Here is a 17,802-nt window from a genome sequence, read left to right on the forward strand (position 1 = left end):
CATTTTAATGAGATTGGATTCCTTTGCAACTAAAATAGTCCCAATATTCCAGGTCCTCGCAATATTATACATATTCCGTATTCGACGTAATAAGCGCCCCGCTGTCATGAGCGCCCACAGCGATGTATTGGCTAGTGAACAATCCCCATTAGCACCCCTTCCAATTGATCAATGTACACAAGACTTATTTATTCTTGTATAATACGCACTCGTGTGTCATATGCACCCTTAATTACGGGCAATTAAGTTCTGGAAAAATATATCTGTCGTATATATGAACATTTCAGACTGTCAGCATAAACCACGAAATTTCTGATCTAAGAGCCCCCTATTTCTAATTTTGAGAGCGCCCTGGCGCTTATTATGTTGAATACGGTACCTTATTGATACATGTGATGATGATTGACCTTTAGTTTTGATGGAAGCTCACTGATGATGGCAAAGGAAATTTTTGTTTTTCATATTCAAGTTGTAAAAATCTTCATGAATTAAAAAACTAATTGAAAAGTTAATACTGAGTTTGTGAGTGATCTTGGCTTTAAGTCGTTTTGAACGGTATGTCATCATATCATGACTTGTGAGAGGAAAGCCCTAAGTAAAGCAGGTCATAGACATTTACCACTTCGGTAAAACCTAAAAACATGAATATGGTTTTGACAAACCAAGAAACATAATTCGAACTCACCATATTAGGCTTCAATTATTAAGGATTCAACTCAGCCAAGAGAAATTGCAACGTTTAAGGGACTGGATACACATGTGTCCTGTTAATAATTGAGAGACATGTAACCACCTGTGATGGCAGTCCTGATATGTTAGTCATAACTCGGACTCCAGTTGAGTGAACGAGTTGGGTTTTAACGCCACTTTTAACAGTATTCCAGTCATATCGCGGCATGTCAGCTTAATGTGGGAGGAAAGCCTGAAGTGATGCAGGTCTCAGACGTTTACCACCTTGGTAAAACCCATGAGCATGGGTATGGTGCTGACAAACCTAGAAACATAATCGGGGCGAATCAGGATTCGAACCCACAATCATAGGTTTCTGGTGTTTCACTGCGCCTTAGACGACTGGGCCATCTGTGCCCCCTCCATTTGTGTAGTACAAGAGTCACGTCAATCATTGTGAGGTCATCTGAAAGACACAGCTTTGTACTGGGACCACAGACAACAGACTAACATTTCCCTACAAAAGGGCGGGTAACTCTTACTTTTCCTATTCATTGTAATGTGAAGTAACTGAAATGCAAAATATTTTCAAAAATGGGTTCCTTGAAACCCCTGTAGTTTCCAAAGGGTCTTCCACCGCTCAGATTGTGTCCATCTTCCTGAGGCGAGGGAGTTAACTGAGTGTAATCGTCCAGTTTCCACCCTTGCCGAACTAGGCTGGTATCATGAAGTCATATTTTGGCTAGACTTACAAGCCTGCGTAGTCCAATAAAAATTGTTAATGAAATCAACATCTGGTTTATAAACTACCGTGCATATTTCGGTCAATTACAGGATTTGCAAAGCATGTGTACCATCAACTTAGCGTCAACAGATATTTTTCATTTTGTTTGACACAAGAAACCATGGCAACGATGTGGAAGCGGGGTATGATAAATAAGACATGCGGAGAAAATCTGTGGCTGGAGATCCTCAGCAGTGGGCGTGGTACTGCTGTAGTGTGTGGTAGGCCTGTTGCATGTACACAGTCAGTCGGGCGGGGTCGTCGGAGAGAAGATGCTGCAACCGTGACGTCCCCATCTCCAACAGCATCCCTGAAACAACAGTCAACATCACCTCAGTCAGTCAGCACTTTCCTTACACTCTCATGTTAAAACACAGGTAAGATGGTATCTGTGTTGAGTGTTTGGAGATTTGTTGCTGTATCAGACATGTAAAACAGGCCGTTTGTTTGGCTTGTCATATATAAACAATCTTACGATTGGCTTACACCATTACGGGTAAAGCTTCTCATCTGCATGTAGGAAAATCAAACAGTAGTGAGATTCTTTACTGTTTTTTTTGTTTGTTGTTTAACACCGCAATCACCAATATAACAGCAGTCTGTAAAATAATCCGACTCTGGACCAGACAATCCAGTGATGGACATCATGAGCATTGATCCACACAATTGGGATACGATGACATGCATCAACCAAGTCAGCGAGCCTGACCAATCGATCCTGTTAGTTGCCTCTTATGACAAGCATGGGTTGCTGAGGTTCTATTCTCATGGATCTTCACGGGTCAATTTTTTAATAAAAGAAAGTATGAAGAGATTTCTACAATGGCACTGTCTATTATGTTCATAAACATTACTCCACAGTTCTGACATTAGTTGGTCATAAGGACACTTGAAAGAACATTGAACTACAAAAAGACAAAAGTAACTGTTCATAATTAAAAAAAATACTGAAATGCTTTGACTAGACAAATTGGTTACCATGGTAACTGCAGCTTATGAAGAAAACAATGCTTTCTCCGACAGAATTAATATACATATAACTGTAAATATTCTTCACTGAAAGAGTATTTTTGCTCACTGAACCTACTAACCGAAACAACTTTAAGACATGTTCAATAAAACGTTTTTGCGTCATAAAATTAATCTTGTGACATTCCAAGAAAAGAACATAAAGTGCTGTCTTGGTTTACCTGTGATATGAGAAGCATGATCAGGGAAAACTTCCTGAACTTTGTCATAAACTTTCTGTCCGAGATCACTGTCTGTCGTTTGGTTGTTGTTTGGCTCTGTGTGTGGAACAGTGCCATCCGGTGAGACATGGTAACACTTGAGGTAGGACTCCTTGGCTCGGGACACGGCTAGTTTCAACATCTCGGGCGATACTAGAAGCTGTGACACAGTGTCCGTGTCCAGCTCGGCCAGCATGCCTGTCCACAGGGAAATAGAGCATGTAGGGAGATATTGTTTAAATGACAACGGCCAGTAAATAATTGAGTTTTGACCAGACAAACAATTGATAAATATTCATCCAGGTGAGGTGAGGTGAAATGGGGTTTAACGTCGCGTCCAAGATTATTGCACTCATATAGCGACGTGCATGCACGTGTGTGTGTGTGTGTGTGTGGCTGCTTGTACTAGTCCGGACTGATGCCGATTTATAGTGCTAGCTCACTGAGATACCATGCCGCAGTTTAACATGAATACCCCACTCAGACACAGTATACTGACTCCAAGCCGACCAGTCCTTGTTTTAGCCCCTTAATGCCGAGTGCCAGACAGGGTAACAACAAGTACCATCTTTTAACGTCTTTCGGTATGACGCGGCCGGGGATCGAACCCCGGACTTTCCTCTCTCCGGGCGGACGCTCTATCACTAGACCGAGGAGGTGGTCCCACACAGTTGGGGTACAATGATGTGCTTTCATTCAGTGAGCCAAAGTTGCCATGGGACAATCTTTAGATGCTGGAGACCAATTCTACTCGTGGCATGCCAAGAGAGTGAGTTTCATGTTAACCTTTGAGAACAACCAGCATTAATTGGGAGATTGAGGCATGTGCATGTGTGCATGCATGCATGCATGTGTTAAAATGAACCCTGAATACAGTGTGCAATGAACAGAAAATTATTACATGCATGAATGGAAGAAAATCAGCTGTCACCAAAGACAGCTGTCACTTCATGAGCCCTTTAAATCTTTCATCAGCCATGACTTAATCATGTTAATATCAATTTGGGTAAATGCACATCTACTACATTTGTAACATGATAAGATGACAGAGATCATATATACTTTAGAAATAAATGAGGAGAAAGAGTTGTTTGTCGTACAATAAAACACTGCATTGACAATAAACCACTCAGGACATGAGTGGCCTATTCTCCCTGCAGTGTTTTATTGTATGATAAACAACTCCCTCTCAGGTTGATATCTTATATGAGATAACAACATCATTTACAGCCTCTTTAAGGATGTTATTAAATTTACAAGCTTCAAAAACAAGAACCCATCTGTAAATAATGATGCCCTGAATACAATCTGATCTCGGCAATGTTAGACAAGTCCATTGTTTAAAATGGGGAGGGAGGGGCTGTCAGTTTGGTAATTCCTTTAATATTCTCACAACTCTCACAGCCACTACCTGTACCTTTCCTCCCATTACAGATTGCCATATCTTGCCCACTTTTTGATGTGATTGTTTCGGCCATTGCATTTATCTGCATTGCACAGCTACAGCTCACTACTCTAACAGAAACCTATGATTGTGGGTTCGAACCCCGATTAACCCCGATTATGTTTCTAGGTTTGTCAGCACCATACCCGTGCTCGTGGGTTTCACCGAAGTTGTAAACGTCTGAGACCTGCATCACTTCGATCTTTCCTGCCACATTAAGCTGACACGCCGTGATATAACTGGAATACTGTTAAAAGCGGCGTTAAACCCAACTCACTCACTCCAAGTTAAGATATTGTGTTTCAAGGGTACGTTCGAATCTCCAGAATCACGTCAAAATAGAACACTGTTTTATCGTGAAAAAAAAACATGCCTTGTTTTTCATTGTTCTTTGCAATTCATCCTGTAGCGTCTTAAATAATAGGATGTATCTTATATATCAAGAAGAAACATCACATTGGCTAAAACTAAGGTGATATCAGTATGATAAACACTTTTCATACCTGGTCTTGTATGCCTCTTGTACTCAGCAATTATCTACCTTTATGAAGGTGGCTCGAAAATATTATAGAGTCGGGATCAGAAAAACACAACTGATTGGTATCAAGTTACCCTCTAAAATGTTTTCAGCTGAGGCATACAGGTGTATGTTAATACAGGTGACACACTAACATCAATTATACAAAACAATCATAAACCTTGTAGAACATACATAAGTAGGTATACAATCATGTGTAGGATTTAGTTCCGATTTTCGTTCTGTTCCAGATCTCCATCATTTGTGATGTAGAACTAAAATATCTCAATGCAGTATAAAACCTACTCATTTATGACAGAGATTGCTGTTTAGACTGGCCCCCAGATCCTCTGCCTGGTGTCACTTCTCTTGCACTGCCTTCCAGAGTGTCAGAGGTATAGGTCAGGAAAATGAACTAAATACTACACATGATTCTATAATGTATATGTACAAAATCCTCGAGAACACTACTACACCTGTTAACTGTGATGGCATTGATGGTTCAAGAACAGCTATTTTATCATACAGGGCATCACAGAGTTCTGGGCAGGACTCCGCTGCTGGCTTCCTCATGTCTTGCGATGCACTGAAACATTTAAAACTTTACTGAAACATGTAAAACTTTAGTCATTCTCAGTGCTCAACAAGGACCACAACACCATTATCCAAATTACTCATCACAGGATGATTTGGAAACAGTTAGTCTTTATTTTACTTTGTCGTAAGATCAGCTTTCATTTTGTCTGTTTAACGCTGCAGTCAGCAATATTCCTGCTATAGGATATGATGGCAGAGTGTAAATAAGAATGTCTGGATCAGACAATACTGTGATTGATATTGTGAACATAATAGATGCTGTCAAGTACGTTTTGTTTGTTTGTTCGTGGTTTAATGCTGAACTCAGCAATATTCCACCTATATGTAGTGGTCTGTAAATAATCAAGTCTGGACCAGATAATCCAGTGATTGACATCCTGAGCATCAATCTACGCAATTGGTTTACAATGACATGAGTTATTAATGTGTTGATACTTACTTCTGGCATATTTTTTAATATTGCCTTACCCCAATCTATCAATGGCCAACAATATAACCCACAGTTCCCCAAGTAAACTTTCTCTATCGACCTGAACTAGATCATCTGCATATTCATGGCGACTAATAAGGTAACGGAAGTTACGTAGTCCACACAATTTTTCCCGCTCTGTGACGAGAATCTATTGGGAGATCATAAGGACCATAATGCCAAACTTAGAAATACTTTCTTCACTAGTAGCCAAAAGATACATACATACTTTGGACATACTAGTAGTGCTTTTTATTTATTTATTGTTGACTTTTAACATTTTTCCATTTTGTGACAAATTATTGTTATCCAATTTTATTTTTTTTAAATCTTTGAATATCATTTCTTATATTTTGCTGTTGATTTTTAAAATATTCTTCTCTTACTTTTCGGTAAATATGCATTGAATACCTATTACTGATAACACATTTAGAATTTTACTTGTGCTGTATTTGCACTTGTCTTGACCATGTTGACAAATCACTGATGTCTGGCATGATCATACCAAGTGGTTGGTAGAATTATGTCCTCTTTTTGTCCAATTCGGACCTCCATACACAACTTTTTTCTGTATCGCGATACGATGGAGTTCTCTCCCTTGTCAAACTGAGCGCGAGGCCCGGCTTTTACTCAGAGCTACTAATGTAAATAATGAACTTTTATCAGTATAATATGCATTGTTAGATAAAATAAAATACACCTGATATAGAGAAAACGAATAATCATAAAGGTTAGTGAGTGCATTTTGTTCCGTTTAGCGTACATGACAAGTACCGCGATACCCCGAGGTTGCAGGCGACGATGACACGCCATCAACCAAGTGTCAATGCGAACACCATATAAATATTAATGTTGTACCTATAACTGTTAGATGTAAAATTTTGATTTTCCAATAGCTGCACTGCTTTTGTCACATAATTCTTCAGATATGAAGGATCTTCCAACATTCTCATCACGTTCTCGTCGTTCCCATCCAACAACATCCCGGTAATTTGTGCAGTGGAATATTTTGGTTTTAGCTCTTCAACTTTCGTATAGAGATGTTCAGAAAGAATGTCATGCTTCGATGGCATGGTTGCTTTTGACATGGGGTAGATGTATGCACAGAAAGTCAATTCCGACCATATATGACATCAACATCCCTGAAAAGGAGCAACATTTGCACCATCTATCTGTCAAACACCTTCTTGTTGTCAAATTAAAATAATTTCCGGCAACTCACAGCCGGATATGGCCCCGCCGCAAAATGTAGTTCGTCATATACCATTTACCACATAGCTATTTACACTACCAATAACATTGTTTAAAGCCTCACATGAAGACCGTGAATGGGTGATTTGATAGCAGAGATTATAACGCGCCGATATTGTATTTAATCTCGATTCCATTAAGTCATGAATAAGGTTTATGATATCAATAATTTGCGTTTCAAAAACGGGATATAGAGACAATGGCCCAATGCAAATATGGCCTAAGATAAGTTGTTATATTTTTATAGGCTATTATGGACTGATATATTTTTTTAGATATGGTATGTCAAAACTGTTCAGCTGTAGAGGCAATTAATACCTCATCCAAACAAACTGATTATGCTGCATAAACAAAGTAATTAATTATGCAAAATTCAATTAACCCTTATCTTCATAATTAAAAAATGCAGGTATTTGTCAAGATGAAAACTGAGGCAAGAGACAAGGGACGATCTTCAGTCGGAATGTAACCACGCAAACAAAACTCAACGATGATGTTTATCGCTAACAAAATGTATAATTCTTGAATAGTATATAAAAAGTAATATTTATTATGGGTGGAATGGCTTGTATTAGCACACATGCATCTATCTTCGTTAATTAATCATCGCAATATTTCGTGAATAAATTTTCAGTGGCGAGGACCAAATAAACACGAAATTATTGACGTTATCGAAACCACACGAGGTCATGTCATCAGGTCTCCTTGTTAAATAGTTGTATAGAAGCTACTTTCCTTGTGAACGCGGATAAATATTATAGTTCCATGACTTCCGGTCAGCCTCTTTTTCAATTCTCACGTTGAGGTACACGGCATTAGCAATTGTTGTCGCAGAAAACTGTGAATAAATGCACTAATTATGAAAATTATGATGGTTTGATATAGAGGTGTCAAAGTGATGGTATTAGATATCACGTTTACCCATTATTATGAGTGTAGAATGGCCAGATCACTAAATACATCTCTTTCTAGCATCACGCATATGCCATGTGCTTCCCTTCTCTCCAATTTCTGAATGCTTAGTTCGTACTGCCGGACAGTTTAACAGATTTGTTGACAAGGTGAAGGGGTTGCAGCCATTGTAACTTAAGGGCACACATGTAGATGTACATGACATCGGGTTCAGCACGCACCCTATTAGGCGAACGAAATCACCAGTGAAGACAGAAAAAATTTATCAAGGGAGACTGTTAGCACATTGCTTAGAAGCATGGGTGTATCCGCGACCAAGACAGAATATTTGTATACTGTAAAGTCATCTGAGTTAAATCATGGGAACATTATTTAGAAGGGCTTATGAATAGAAGTTCATTTACAAGTACTGCACCTTGTAATTGTTTTAAGATGAATCCTCATCAGCGACAAACACTTTCCATGTCAGTCATGTTTCTGATGACTGGCCAGCATAGTTCCACTGGCGGTTTTGATGATAAATTATTTTGTAAGGATGTGTGTACACACGTCAAAGAAAATGTATTTAAGGTTGGAAAGATTGTAAACTAATGTCGCTTGGATGTCTTCAACAGCCTATGAATACTTGTTATGCACAAGTATTAAGTTTACTAAAAACAAAAGATAGTCTGTTATAATGAAGCCCCCAGCAGCAACAAACTCGCAGCTTCTCAGTCTTTTTAGCCATCCTTTTCAACATACCTGTTAATGTATAAAAAGGATGTGTTTAGATCAATATTTGACAACTGTACCTGTGTTGTAATGTTGGGGAAACACTTTCTGTTGCTGTATTTAGGACTTACCTCCATCCAGTTATAGAGAAGTTTCAGCAGCCTTGGCCTTTTCTTGCAAGGTCTAACTGCACCCACACAACACCCTCAGTTAATAGTCAAAGGCCCTTTGAAGATCTGGGTCAGCATTGGTTGTTGTAAGAGGCATCTAACTTGATCTGGTGTTCAGACTTGCTGACTTGGTTGATGCATGTCATCATATCTCAAGTGCCTAGATCGATGCTCTGGTTATTAACCACTCGATCGTCTTTGCAGACCATTGTGACATGATTAGTTACCATGACGTCACAATAAAATGACATCACAAATGGTTCTGCTACTGAAGCTTTTAGCAGTACTTTTTACACTTAAGACACTACTTATGACTGTCTACAAACTGAAAAAGGTGGAAGAATAATGTTGGATGATAAATAAAATCTTTTGATATTAAATATATCAACATTTGATGATAAAAGTGGAAAAAACTCCCCGGCAAGCCTCGGAGTTTTTCCACTTTTATCCACTCGTGATGATATATTTTAAATCGAAAGACACTCGGGCGAGATATTCTATATCCCTGATCGCTCTGTGATTTCTTGCAGTAAACAGGTTGTTGAGTGTTATTTTCATGGTTTTCCTGTTTCAGCTGACAGATCGTCGTCACCACGTGTCACAATGTCGGCCGACCTGCAGTGGATGATCATCAGGAATAACTCCTCCTTCTTGTTGAAGAGACCCGGCCTCACCGTCAGCACGGTACAGTTGCACCCGACATCACTTAGTAATTGATATTTTAACGCTGTGTGAATTGAAAGCATGGCTGTCATTGGTTTGCTGGAGAATGCTTTATGTCGCTGGTTTATAAACAATTTGGTCTCCGGGATATTTTAAGCATGTAAATACATTGTGCAAAAAAAGGTCAAGTGTCATAGCGTAATTTTAGCCTCCAAATCGTAATGGTTGGCATCTCTGCATGAAGCTGGAATATTGCTCAGCTGGAATATTGCTGAGTGCAGCATTAAACAACAAACATATGTACTACATGCGTTTTTGTGTGTATTGATTGCAGGAAAGAAACAACTTGAAGAACATCAACTCTTTCCGCTACAATGGTCTGATCCGCAGGAAAACTGTTGGCGTGGAGCCAGCAAAAGACGGAAAGGGCATTGTCATGGTCACCAGAAATGCAACAGGTCAGTGATGCAATGTGTTCGGTCTTCATCTTATAGGGCATCCATTTGTCTCACTCAAACTTGACATGGGCGAAGAAAATACATTATAGATAGGGAAAATCTAGATCTGATGTTATTCTAGTACTTTAGTGTGAAGATTGTTTAAAGAGATTCAACCTTAATTTCTCCAGGACCAACCACAACCCTCTACAGCATGTACTGAATGATTACAAAACAATTACTGAATAAGCTCAAAACAATTACTGCTATTGTTACCATTTGTATTGCTATCTTGGTAGTGAGAATTTATCGATTGTAGATACTACTGCGATTGGTCTATTTCAAAAGATGAAGCAACCTGATGTTTTCATAAGTTCATAAATTCGTAAGCTGCAAACCAGGTACATTAACATGATGAAATGTAGTCGCGATTTGCAGTACTGCTAAAACAGTAATAGTCTTGGTTCTCAGATACCGCCCGCATCATCGTAAAGTCCACTGCACGTTTCATTTATATTTCCATTTTCAATTTTACAAATTCCTTAAATTTTCCGAACACACAACTCTTGCAGTGAAATGCTAGAATACTTAAAAACAATGTGATCTAAGAGAGCATGCAGTTACTTCCCTTTACATGCACACTGCATCGCTTGTTTTTCCATTTGCAAATTTGGTCAATGAAAACATGAAATTTACAATAAAAAAAACACTGGACAAGACGATATGCAAATTCAGTGGTATTTGTGTACTGTATGCCGGGCAATGTTTCATACACAGAGATTAAGATTACATGTGTATTTGTCTTGTAAAATAAGCCAGAAATAGCAATCAGCTGTTCACACATTTTCTCCCCAGTCTGTGGGTGATTTAGTTAAGAAAAACAACTTAATGTCATGGCCAATATCATAACTGAAAAAAAGCCATTTTAATTCAGTAATAGGACGACCAAAGACTTTGTTTTTCTAGCGACTAATGTTCGTTTCAAGGCGAGTTCATAGTGAGACAGTGTGATACTTCAGTAGAAATTTGTTGACATTCTACTTCCGGTGTTGAGTGCTCACGCTAACGTCTTTGTGTTGTGAAATAAAAAAGCTCATTGTATTCGTGCATTATGCACACACTGGTAGTCCCAACAGTAGTCCAATACTGTATTCCAGTATTTCACTCATCAAGGAATACATTTATGTAGGGAGGCCCTTTCCCAGGTTGGGGCAGTCGGGTAGCCTAATGGTAACATTGGTTAAAGCGTCTGCTTGTCACGCCGAAGACCCGGGTTCGATTCCCGACATGGGTACAATGTGTGAAGCCCATTTCTGGTGTCCCCCGCCGTGATATTGCTGGAATATTTCTAAAAGCGGCGTAAAACCATTCTCACTCACTCACTTTCCCAGGTTGATTGTAGATTATTTGGTTACATACTAGTTTGTACCACTACCGTGAAGATCCAGGGTAGAATAGGTCTTCAGCAACCCATGTTTGCTGTGAAAGGCGACTGCTTGTCGCAAGAGGCGGTTAAAGAGGTCGGGTGGTCAGACTCTCTGACTGGTTTGAAGCATGTCATCGATCCCAATTGCATGGATCAATGCTCATGACATCAATCACTGGATTGTCTGGTCCAGACTCAAATATTTACAGACTGCCGTCATATAGCTGGCATATTGCTGAGTGCGGCATAAAACAAGAAACCAACCAATCGTCACAACTGTTTTTATCACTTCCAGGCACCCGTAAACCCAACAAAGCCTTCACTCGCGTTGAGATGAAGCGAGATCCTCGCCGGACGTTCGCTACCGTCAGGAAAACCATCCGACGAAACAAGTACAGGAAAGACTTGAAGATGGTAACTAAAGTGGACTCTGTTGTTATAAGTATCCCTCATGGCTAGTGAGGGTTAAGGGTGGCCTGAGGTGTCTCCAGTATCTTTATCACCTGGGAAGCTAGGTTCATCCAGTCGGGGGGGGTTCTTTTGAGCAGGCCAGAAACGGCATTAACCATGCTATTTTGCTATTTTATTAACATCAAGATGTTATCTGGTACAGCTGATGTTTACCAATTGGTGAAACCCAATACCAGTGTATTCATGACAATAATCCAACTACATACAAATTATTACAAAATGAATTGGTGTTTGGGGGTGGGTGGTGTGTGTCTGAAACCTGTCATTCTTGGTTCCAATACCAAGTGTGCCCTGATTGTTTCTGGGCTTGTCAGACCTATACCTGGGGTCTTTGTTTGTTCTCACATGGAGCACGATAGAAATAGCAAATGGACACTGGGGAATCCTGTGTCGCAAGGTTTGCGTTGACTGACACATCACAGTTCAAATAATGTCACGACAAATGAAATGCCCTTTTGCCATCGGCTTTGTTTACACTTCAGTACTCATTCATACAAAATTGTTGGTGTCTTTTATACTTCCCCAAATCTTCCAGTTATGTTGATTTGAAATGGTTATATCTGTGTGCTCAGCTCTTTCCCTTATATGGAATGTAGGTCATGTATTTTTGTGACCTGTCACGACTTGCCCCTTTCCGTAACCTTCAAGATGACACGAGTTGGTCACAACGATATTCAAGCTGATATTGCAGGATAATCAATACAAGTCACCATTGAGGTTTCCTGCGGGTTCGTGATTTTGATCGTGAAAACATTATTTTGACATAAAATAGTGAAAACTGAAACAAATATGACTTTAAGAAGTCAAAGTATGATATTTATGAATTGATAAAAGTATCTATTCTCTGGCAAGGTTATTTCAAGGTAATAGAGGTAATCTGATCGTGGTTGCTGTAAATAACGCAGAGTCAGCGCAATCTGCCATTTAACCAATATTCTGTGGATCTACTAACTAGCAGACAAAGCCGAATATTGTAATTTATAACCAATTTCTTGATATGCTATTTCCAGTGATATAAATGTGTGTTTGTGAGCAAAGTAATGTAATTTATGGGAGCCATTATATACCCTGTGGTGTGAGCGAATCCGTGGTATTATGAAGGGCGTCTTTGCGAGCCACGACTGTAGTTTCGTTAGTAAGATGGCAATGCAATATTTGTTGGTGAAATGACATGTTATTGTTTGAAGTTCAAAATTAAGATTATTAAGGATAGGTCTAGCTCAGAATGGGTCCCATGACCCCATGCTTGTAAGACTGTTTCGTGTGGTGAGGATAGGGGGTTTAGCATCGTACTCAGCAAGTTTGCACCGAGTCAGACCATCCAATCCATTTTGTCTCTTACAACAAGCACAGATTGCTGGGGACATTCTAAGCTGGAACCCCCACATGGCCATTGTAAGACCCAATTGTGGCTTCAATGTGTGACCTGCTTGATTATAACCTTGATGTCGTGCCTTATTGTTCATACAGTTACTGCTGGTCACACTTGATTACAGGCATTTAGGGCTGGAAAATTGCCGAGTGCGGCGTTAAACAACAAACCAACCAACAGGCATTTATGATATGACTGGAATATTGCTGACTATTGTGTTTAAAACACTCTCTCAGCTATAGAAACTAACAGTGTTAGTCCACTGGTCCTTATAATAATCATAACATGTTGCAAGAGAGAATTTCTACTTATGATACCTAACTATTGGTCAGTTTGGCAAGGACTACAGGACTAGTGCCAAGTTCTAACACTGTGTCTCACACCCACAGCTGTTAACCTAAGGCAGGGTGTAAAAAGTCTGACTCTAAAGTACTCACGGAAATGAAAAAACCTGTTTTTCTCAATTTAAAAATCGACACAAAGTGTTACATAGCTGTAAATACAAAATACCAAAACAACTCGAAAAGTACTAGTCTGGATTTGCTAGTTTGATCTCAGTGAACAATACAAAATGTACTTTACAGGAGGTAATTTGTCGGCACTTTCAACATTCAAAAATAAAACTAAGTCTAAGTTGACATAGCAGAAACAGACTATAGGCATTATGCACCTGTTCTCACCTGTCGTCAAGGTGTCATAGGTCACCTTGATCTACTTACACCTGGTTATGCCCTGTTTCACAATAGTCTGTTTTATTCACATTTATACACACTTTTGCGTGTAAAAAGGCATAAAAACATTTGATACGCTGTATTTGTGCCACGGGCCCAATTAGTACTAATTTAGTTGTTTGAATATTTACATATTTTGTATATTAACTGCATTTATTAAAGATCTGAGGTCGAAAAAACAGGGTTTTTTTCATTTCCGTGAGTACTTTAGTAAAGTTCAAGGGCTGGTGACATTTCGTTGTGGGCAAAACAACTTTACCACTTTACCTATAGGTAGAAAGGGACTGTGTCGCAGATCATTTCTGTGGCCTTGTGAAAGTATATGTTAATTATGAAAATATAACCTTGTAAAGTATTCTGATTGAAGGAGAGGGATGGATTGTATTGAACACCACATAGAAAAATATTTCAGTGTTATCACACGTAGGTGAATTCATTCTCTCACTCTTAGGTTACTTATCATCTTTGGAAACAGTAAACAAATAATGATCTTCTATTGTCTCATTCAGGATATACTGTTGAAAAGCCGTTTGACAGTCACGCACATTTGAGTGTTTGTTTTTAGAATGGAACAAAAACATGCCAGCACAAAGTGAGTGTTGTTTTGTGTTGTAGGCTGCAGTGCGGCGGGCCAGCGCCATCATCCGGAGCCAGAAGCCTATTGTTGTCAAGAAGGCTGGACGGGCAAAGAGGGATTAAAATACAAGCAAGAAAAATTGTAAATACAGATAATAAACTGTCTGGGTGAATTCACGTTTTGTGTTGTGTGTTCAGAGTAATAGGGTTGTAGTGCTTGCGACACAATGATATGAATATCTACCGTTACTTCATGTATTGGAACCCAAATTTAAGGCTTTGCAAAGTTGCCCCCCTTTGAAACAATTACTAACTTAATTTTTATAAGATTGAAGAGCCTAAACATGTACCCTATCATTCTGTGTTTCGTATGGTACGATCAAACCAAGTATCATACTGCAAAAATATTTTTGTGGAAAGGTAATGTCGAGATCTGTCAAAGTTGTCAGACCTTTATCAAAGCGGTAGAGGTTTTTCCAAATTACTTTTTTATTTAGGAATTTTTATTTTTTCTGTACAATGCATCAGCCATCATGAGATCTAATAATTGTGAACAATAAGAAAATGTGAAGGATAGAAGGAAACTTCATAAAATATCACAGGTAATATATCTATAACTGTTGATACACAAAACGATGGGTGAACTTTGTCACGGATGGTCACCCATAGTGTGGAAAAAAATCTTTCGAAATGCAACGTCATGTTATAAGCAAGAGTTATTAAAAGAACTGCCTGGATTGTTGGGGTTTGGCTGACTTCACTGCTGGATGGTTGGGGTTTTGCTGACTTCACTGCTGGATGGTTGGGGTTTTGCTGACTTCACTGCTGGATGGTTGGGGTTTTGCTGACTTCACTGCTGGATGGTTTGGGTTTTGCTGACTTCACTGCTGGATGGTTTGGGTTTTGCTGACTTACTGCTTGGTGGTTCGGGCTTGGCTGACTTCACTCTGGCAGTAGGTTCTTCTCAGGTGGTGGTTAAAGCATTGACTTTCCTTACAGCGACGCTGGTTTTATTTCCCACATGGGAGCAAATTGTGAAGCCCATTCTGGCGGGGCTGGAATATTGCTGAGTGTCTACAACCCAACCCAAATGTCTCTGAAAGGAGGGGAACATTGGCTCACAAGCATACCCGTGCTTTCTTTCCCATTAGTTTGAGAACGTTGGTATAGCCCAGTGGTAAAGGTGTTCACCCATCGGTGGAAGGTCTATGTTCGATTCCTGAAATGGGTTCTATGTGCGAAGCCTTTTTCTGTTGTCCTACGTCGAGATGTTTGCTGAAAGTGGAGTAAAAAACAACTCGATCCTTCCGATGCAGGAAGACCATCATTTTGGCAAGCAGGGTCAAATTGACGATCACACAAATTTCACCTGGGTATTAAAAGTACTCACGGAAATGAAAAAAAAATGTTTTTTCGACCTCAGATCTTAAATAAATGCAGTTAATATACAAAATATGTAAATATTCAAACAACTAAATTAGTACTAATTGGACCGAGGCACAAATACAGCGTATCAAATGTTTTTATGCCTTTTTACACGTAAAAGAGTGTAAAAATGTGAATAAAACAGACTATTGTGAAACAGGGCATAACCAGGTGTAAGTAGATCAAGGTGACCTATGACACCTTGACAGGTGAGAACAGGTGCATAATGCCTATAGTCTGTTTCTGCTACGTCAATTTGGACTTGTGAATGTTGAAAGTGCCGACAAATTACCTCCTGTAAAGTACATTTTGTATTGTTCACTGAGATCAAACTAGCAAATCCAGACTAGAACTTTTCGAGTTGTTTTGTTATTTCGTATTTACAGCTATGTATACTTTGTGTCGATTTTTAAATTGAGAAAAACAGGTTTTATTCATTTCAGTGAGTACTTTTTTAGATCATAACTTACTGACATTGGAAACCCTTCTCGAACAGCACGAAAAGAAACATTTGGATGGCAATATCCTTAATACTTCTAGCGAAGGGCTTCACCTATTTTCCATGGGTAAAGAGGGTCACAGGTGTCTTAGTCACTGGAATTCGCGGTACATAGTTGCATTCCGTAGACCAATCGCCTCAAAATCAGATCTGAGTTCTCGCTGCCGCTCAACAATTTTTGTTTTGGGATAGCTAGAACTAAGATCTGATTTTAATGAAATTGTCCGTAGGCGTGCCAGAAACCTGTTATCCGGGGTCCGAATCTCAGATTCGCCCTGATTATGTTCCCAGCTTTGTGGGCACAAAATCGTGGTCGTTGGTGTACCCATCCAAGACCTGCACCACTTGGGGCTTTCCTCCCACATCAAGCTGACATGTCGTGTAACTGGTTTGGTTGGGTTTTTTTGTTTGTTGTTTTACGCGACACTCAGCTATATGACGGCTGTCTGTAAATAATCGACCAGACAATCCAGTGATTGATATCATGGGCATCGATTCACGCAATTGGGATCGATGAAATGCTTCAACCAAGTCACCGAGCCTGACCACCCGATCCCGTTAGTCGCTTTTTACGACAAGCATAGACACCGTAAAAGATGACTATGCTTGTCAAAGATGACTATGCTTGTAAAAGGCGACTAACGGGATCGGGTAACTGAAACATTTGTTAGTTGAACAAACTCAATCACTCTATATGAACAAAAAACTTGTATCAGATTTGGTTATCTATTTGGCAAACAAACTTTGTCTCGACGAATGTATTTTCTCATGGGAGATAACCCCTCGCACTACATTTGTGCATTGTCCTTACAAAACCACGTGAAGCGTAATAGAATCTCCCTGGAATGTTATCCAAGAACATGGTAACGTGGACATAAGATCAAGCCGCAGGCCTCAATATTGTTCAACCAAAGCACTGCAAAATATCGAAACAGACTCTTCATTTTGAACTACACCATACTGTGCAGGAGGTAAATAATACTCGAACTTCATATTAAAAGTCCGTATAAATCAGTAGTAAAGGAAAGGGAAGTAAATTGTATACATTATCCAAAAGGGGGCATGGGTGGCCCAGTCGTCTAAGGCGCCGCGATTTGCTGTGCAGAGTTGCGTTCCTTGGGCACGCCAGAAACCTATGTTTGTGGGTTCGAATCCCGGTTCGCCCCGATTATATTTCTAAGTTTGTCAGCACCATACCCGTGCTCGTGGGTTTCACCGAAGTGGTAAGCGTCTGAGACTTGCATCACTTCGGGCTTTCCTCTCACATTAAGCTGACACGCCGCGATATAACTGGAATACTGTTAAAAGCGGCGTTAAACCCAACTCACTCACTCATTACCCAACAGTATAATACACTATTTCAACGTTTGTCTCATTTTCATGTATCGTGTTTTTTCACACAATATTCAACAGCTTATGAGTTGGACCAACTCTTTCGAGTAAGGGAGT

At 39.5% G+C, this 17,802-nt stretch overlaps 2 protein-coding genes across 3 annotated transcripts; one reads left to right on the forward strand and one right to left on the reverse strand.

Annotated features, from left to right (window-relative positions):
- Positions 1-679: 679 nt before the first annotated feature.
- Positions 680-6,896, reverse strand: LOC139459885 (uncharacterized). Its single transcript, XM_071241599.1, has 4 exons — positions 6,568-6,896; positions 5,120-5,229; positions 2,644-2,880; positions 680-1,763 (listed from the first exon to the last, which is right to left on the reverse strand). The coding sequence occupies exons 1-4, from the start codon at positions 6,795-6,797 to the stop codon at positions 1,642-1,644; spliced, it is 699 nt and encodes a 232-aa protein (XP_071097700.1). The 5' UTR covers positions 6,798-6,896; the 3' UTR covers positions 680-1,641.
- An 831-nt stretch (positions 6,897-7,727) lies between these two features.
- LOC139459886 (large ribosomal subunit protein eL28-like) lies at positions 7,728-14,602 on the forward strand. Of its 2 annotated transcripts, none has more exons than XM_071241600.1 (5): positions 7,728-7,765; positions 9,328-9,437; positions 9,751-9,874; positions 11,575-11,693; positions 14,469-14,602. In XM_071241600.1, the coding sequence occupies exons 2-5, from the start codon at positions 9,357-9,359 to the stop codon at positions 14,550-14,552; spliced, it is 408 nt and encodes a 135-aa protein (XP_071097701.1). In that variant the 5' UTR covers positions 7,728-7,765; positions 9,328-9,356; the 3' UTR covers positions 14,553-14,602. The 2 variants fall into 2 exon arrangements, with proteins under 2 accessions (XP_071097701.1, XP_071097702.1); XM_071241601.1 differs by lacking the exon at positions 7,728-7,765 and adding an exon at positions 7,921-8,021.
- Positions 14,603-17,802: the final 3,200 nt, after the last annotated feature.

Source organism: Haliotis cracherodii, unplaced genomic scaffold (genome assembly GCF_022045235.1).
Source record: "Haliotis cracherodii isolate W230 unplaced genomic scaffold, xgHalCrac1.p SCAF_13, whole genome shotgun sequence".
Lineage (NCBI taxonomy): Eukaryota > Metazoa > Mollusca > Gastropoda > Lepetellida > Haliotidae > Haliotis > Haliotis cracherodii.

Bases quoted from the DNA above. Each gene is read 5' to 3' on its own strand.
- LOC139459885 (XM_071241599.1), bottom strand. From the start codon at position 6,797: ATGTCAAAAGCAACCATGCCATCGAAGCATGACATTCTTTCTGAACAT. The intron at 5,230-6,567 runs GTACAACATTAA...TAAATGTTTCAG, and splicing joins TTTACATCTAACAGTTATAG to TGCATCGCAAGACATGAGGA. The intron at 1,764-2,643 runs GTAAACCAAGAC...CTGTTGTTTCAG, and splicing joins TCATGCTTCTCATATCACAG to GGATGCTGTTGGAGATGGGG.
- LOC139459886 (XM_071241600.1), top strand. From the start codon at position 9,357: ATGTCGGCCGACCTGCAGTGGATGATCATCAGGAATAACTCCTCCTTC. The intron at 9,438-9,750 runs GTACAGTTGCAC...TATTGATTGCAG, and splicing joins CCGGCCTCACCGTCAGCACG to GAAAGAAACAACTTGAAGAA. The intron at 11,694-14,468 runs GTAACTAAAGTG...TTTGTGTTGTAG, and splicing joins ACAGGAAAGACTTGAAGATG to GCTGCAGTGCGGCGGGCCAG.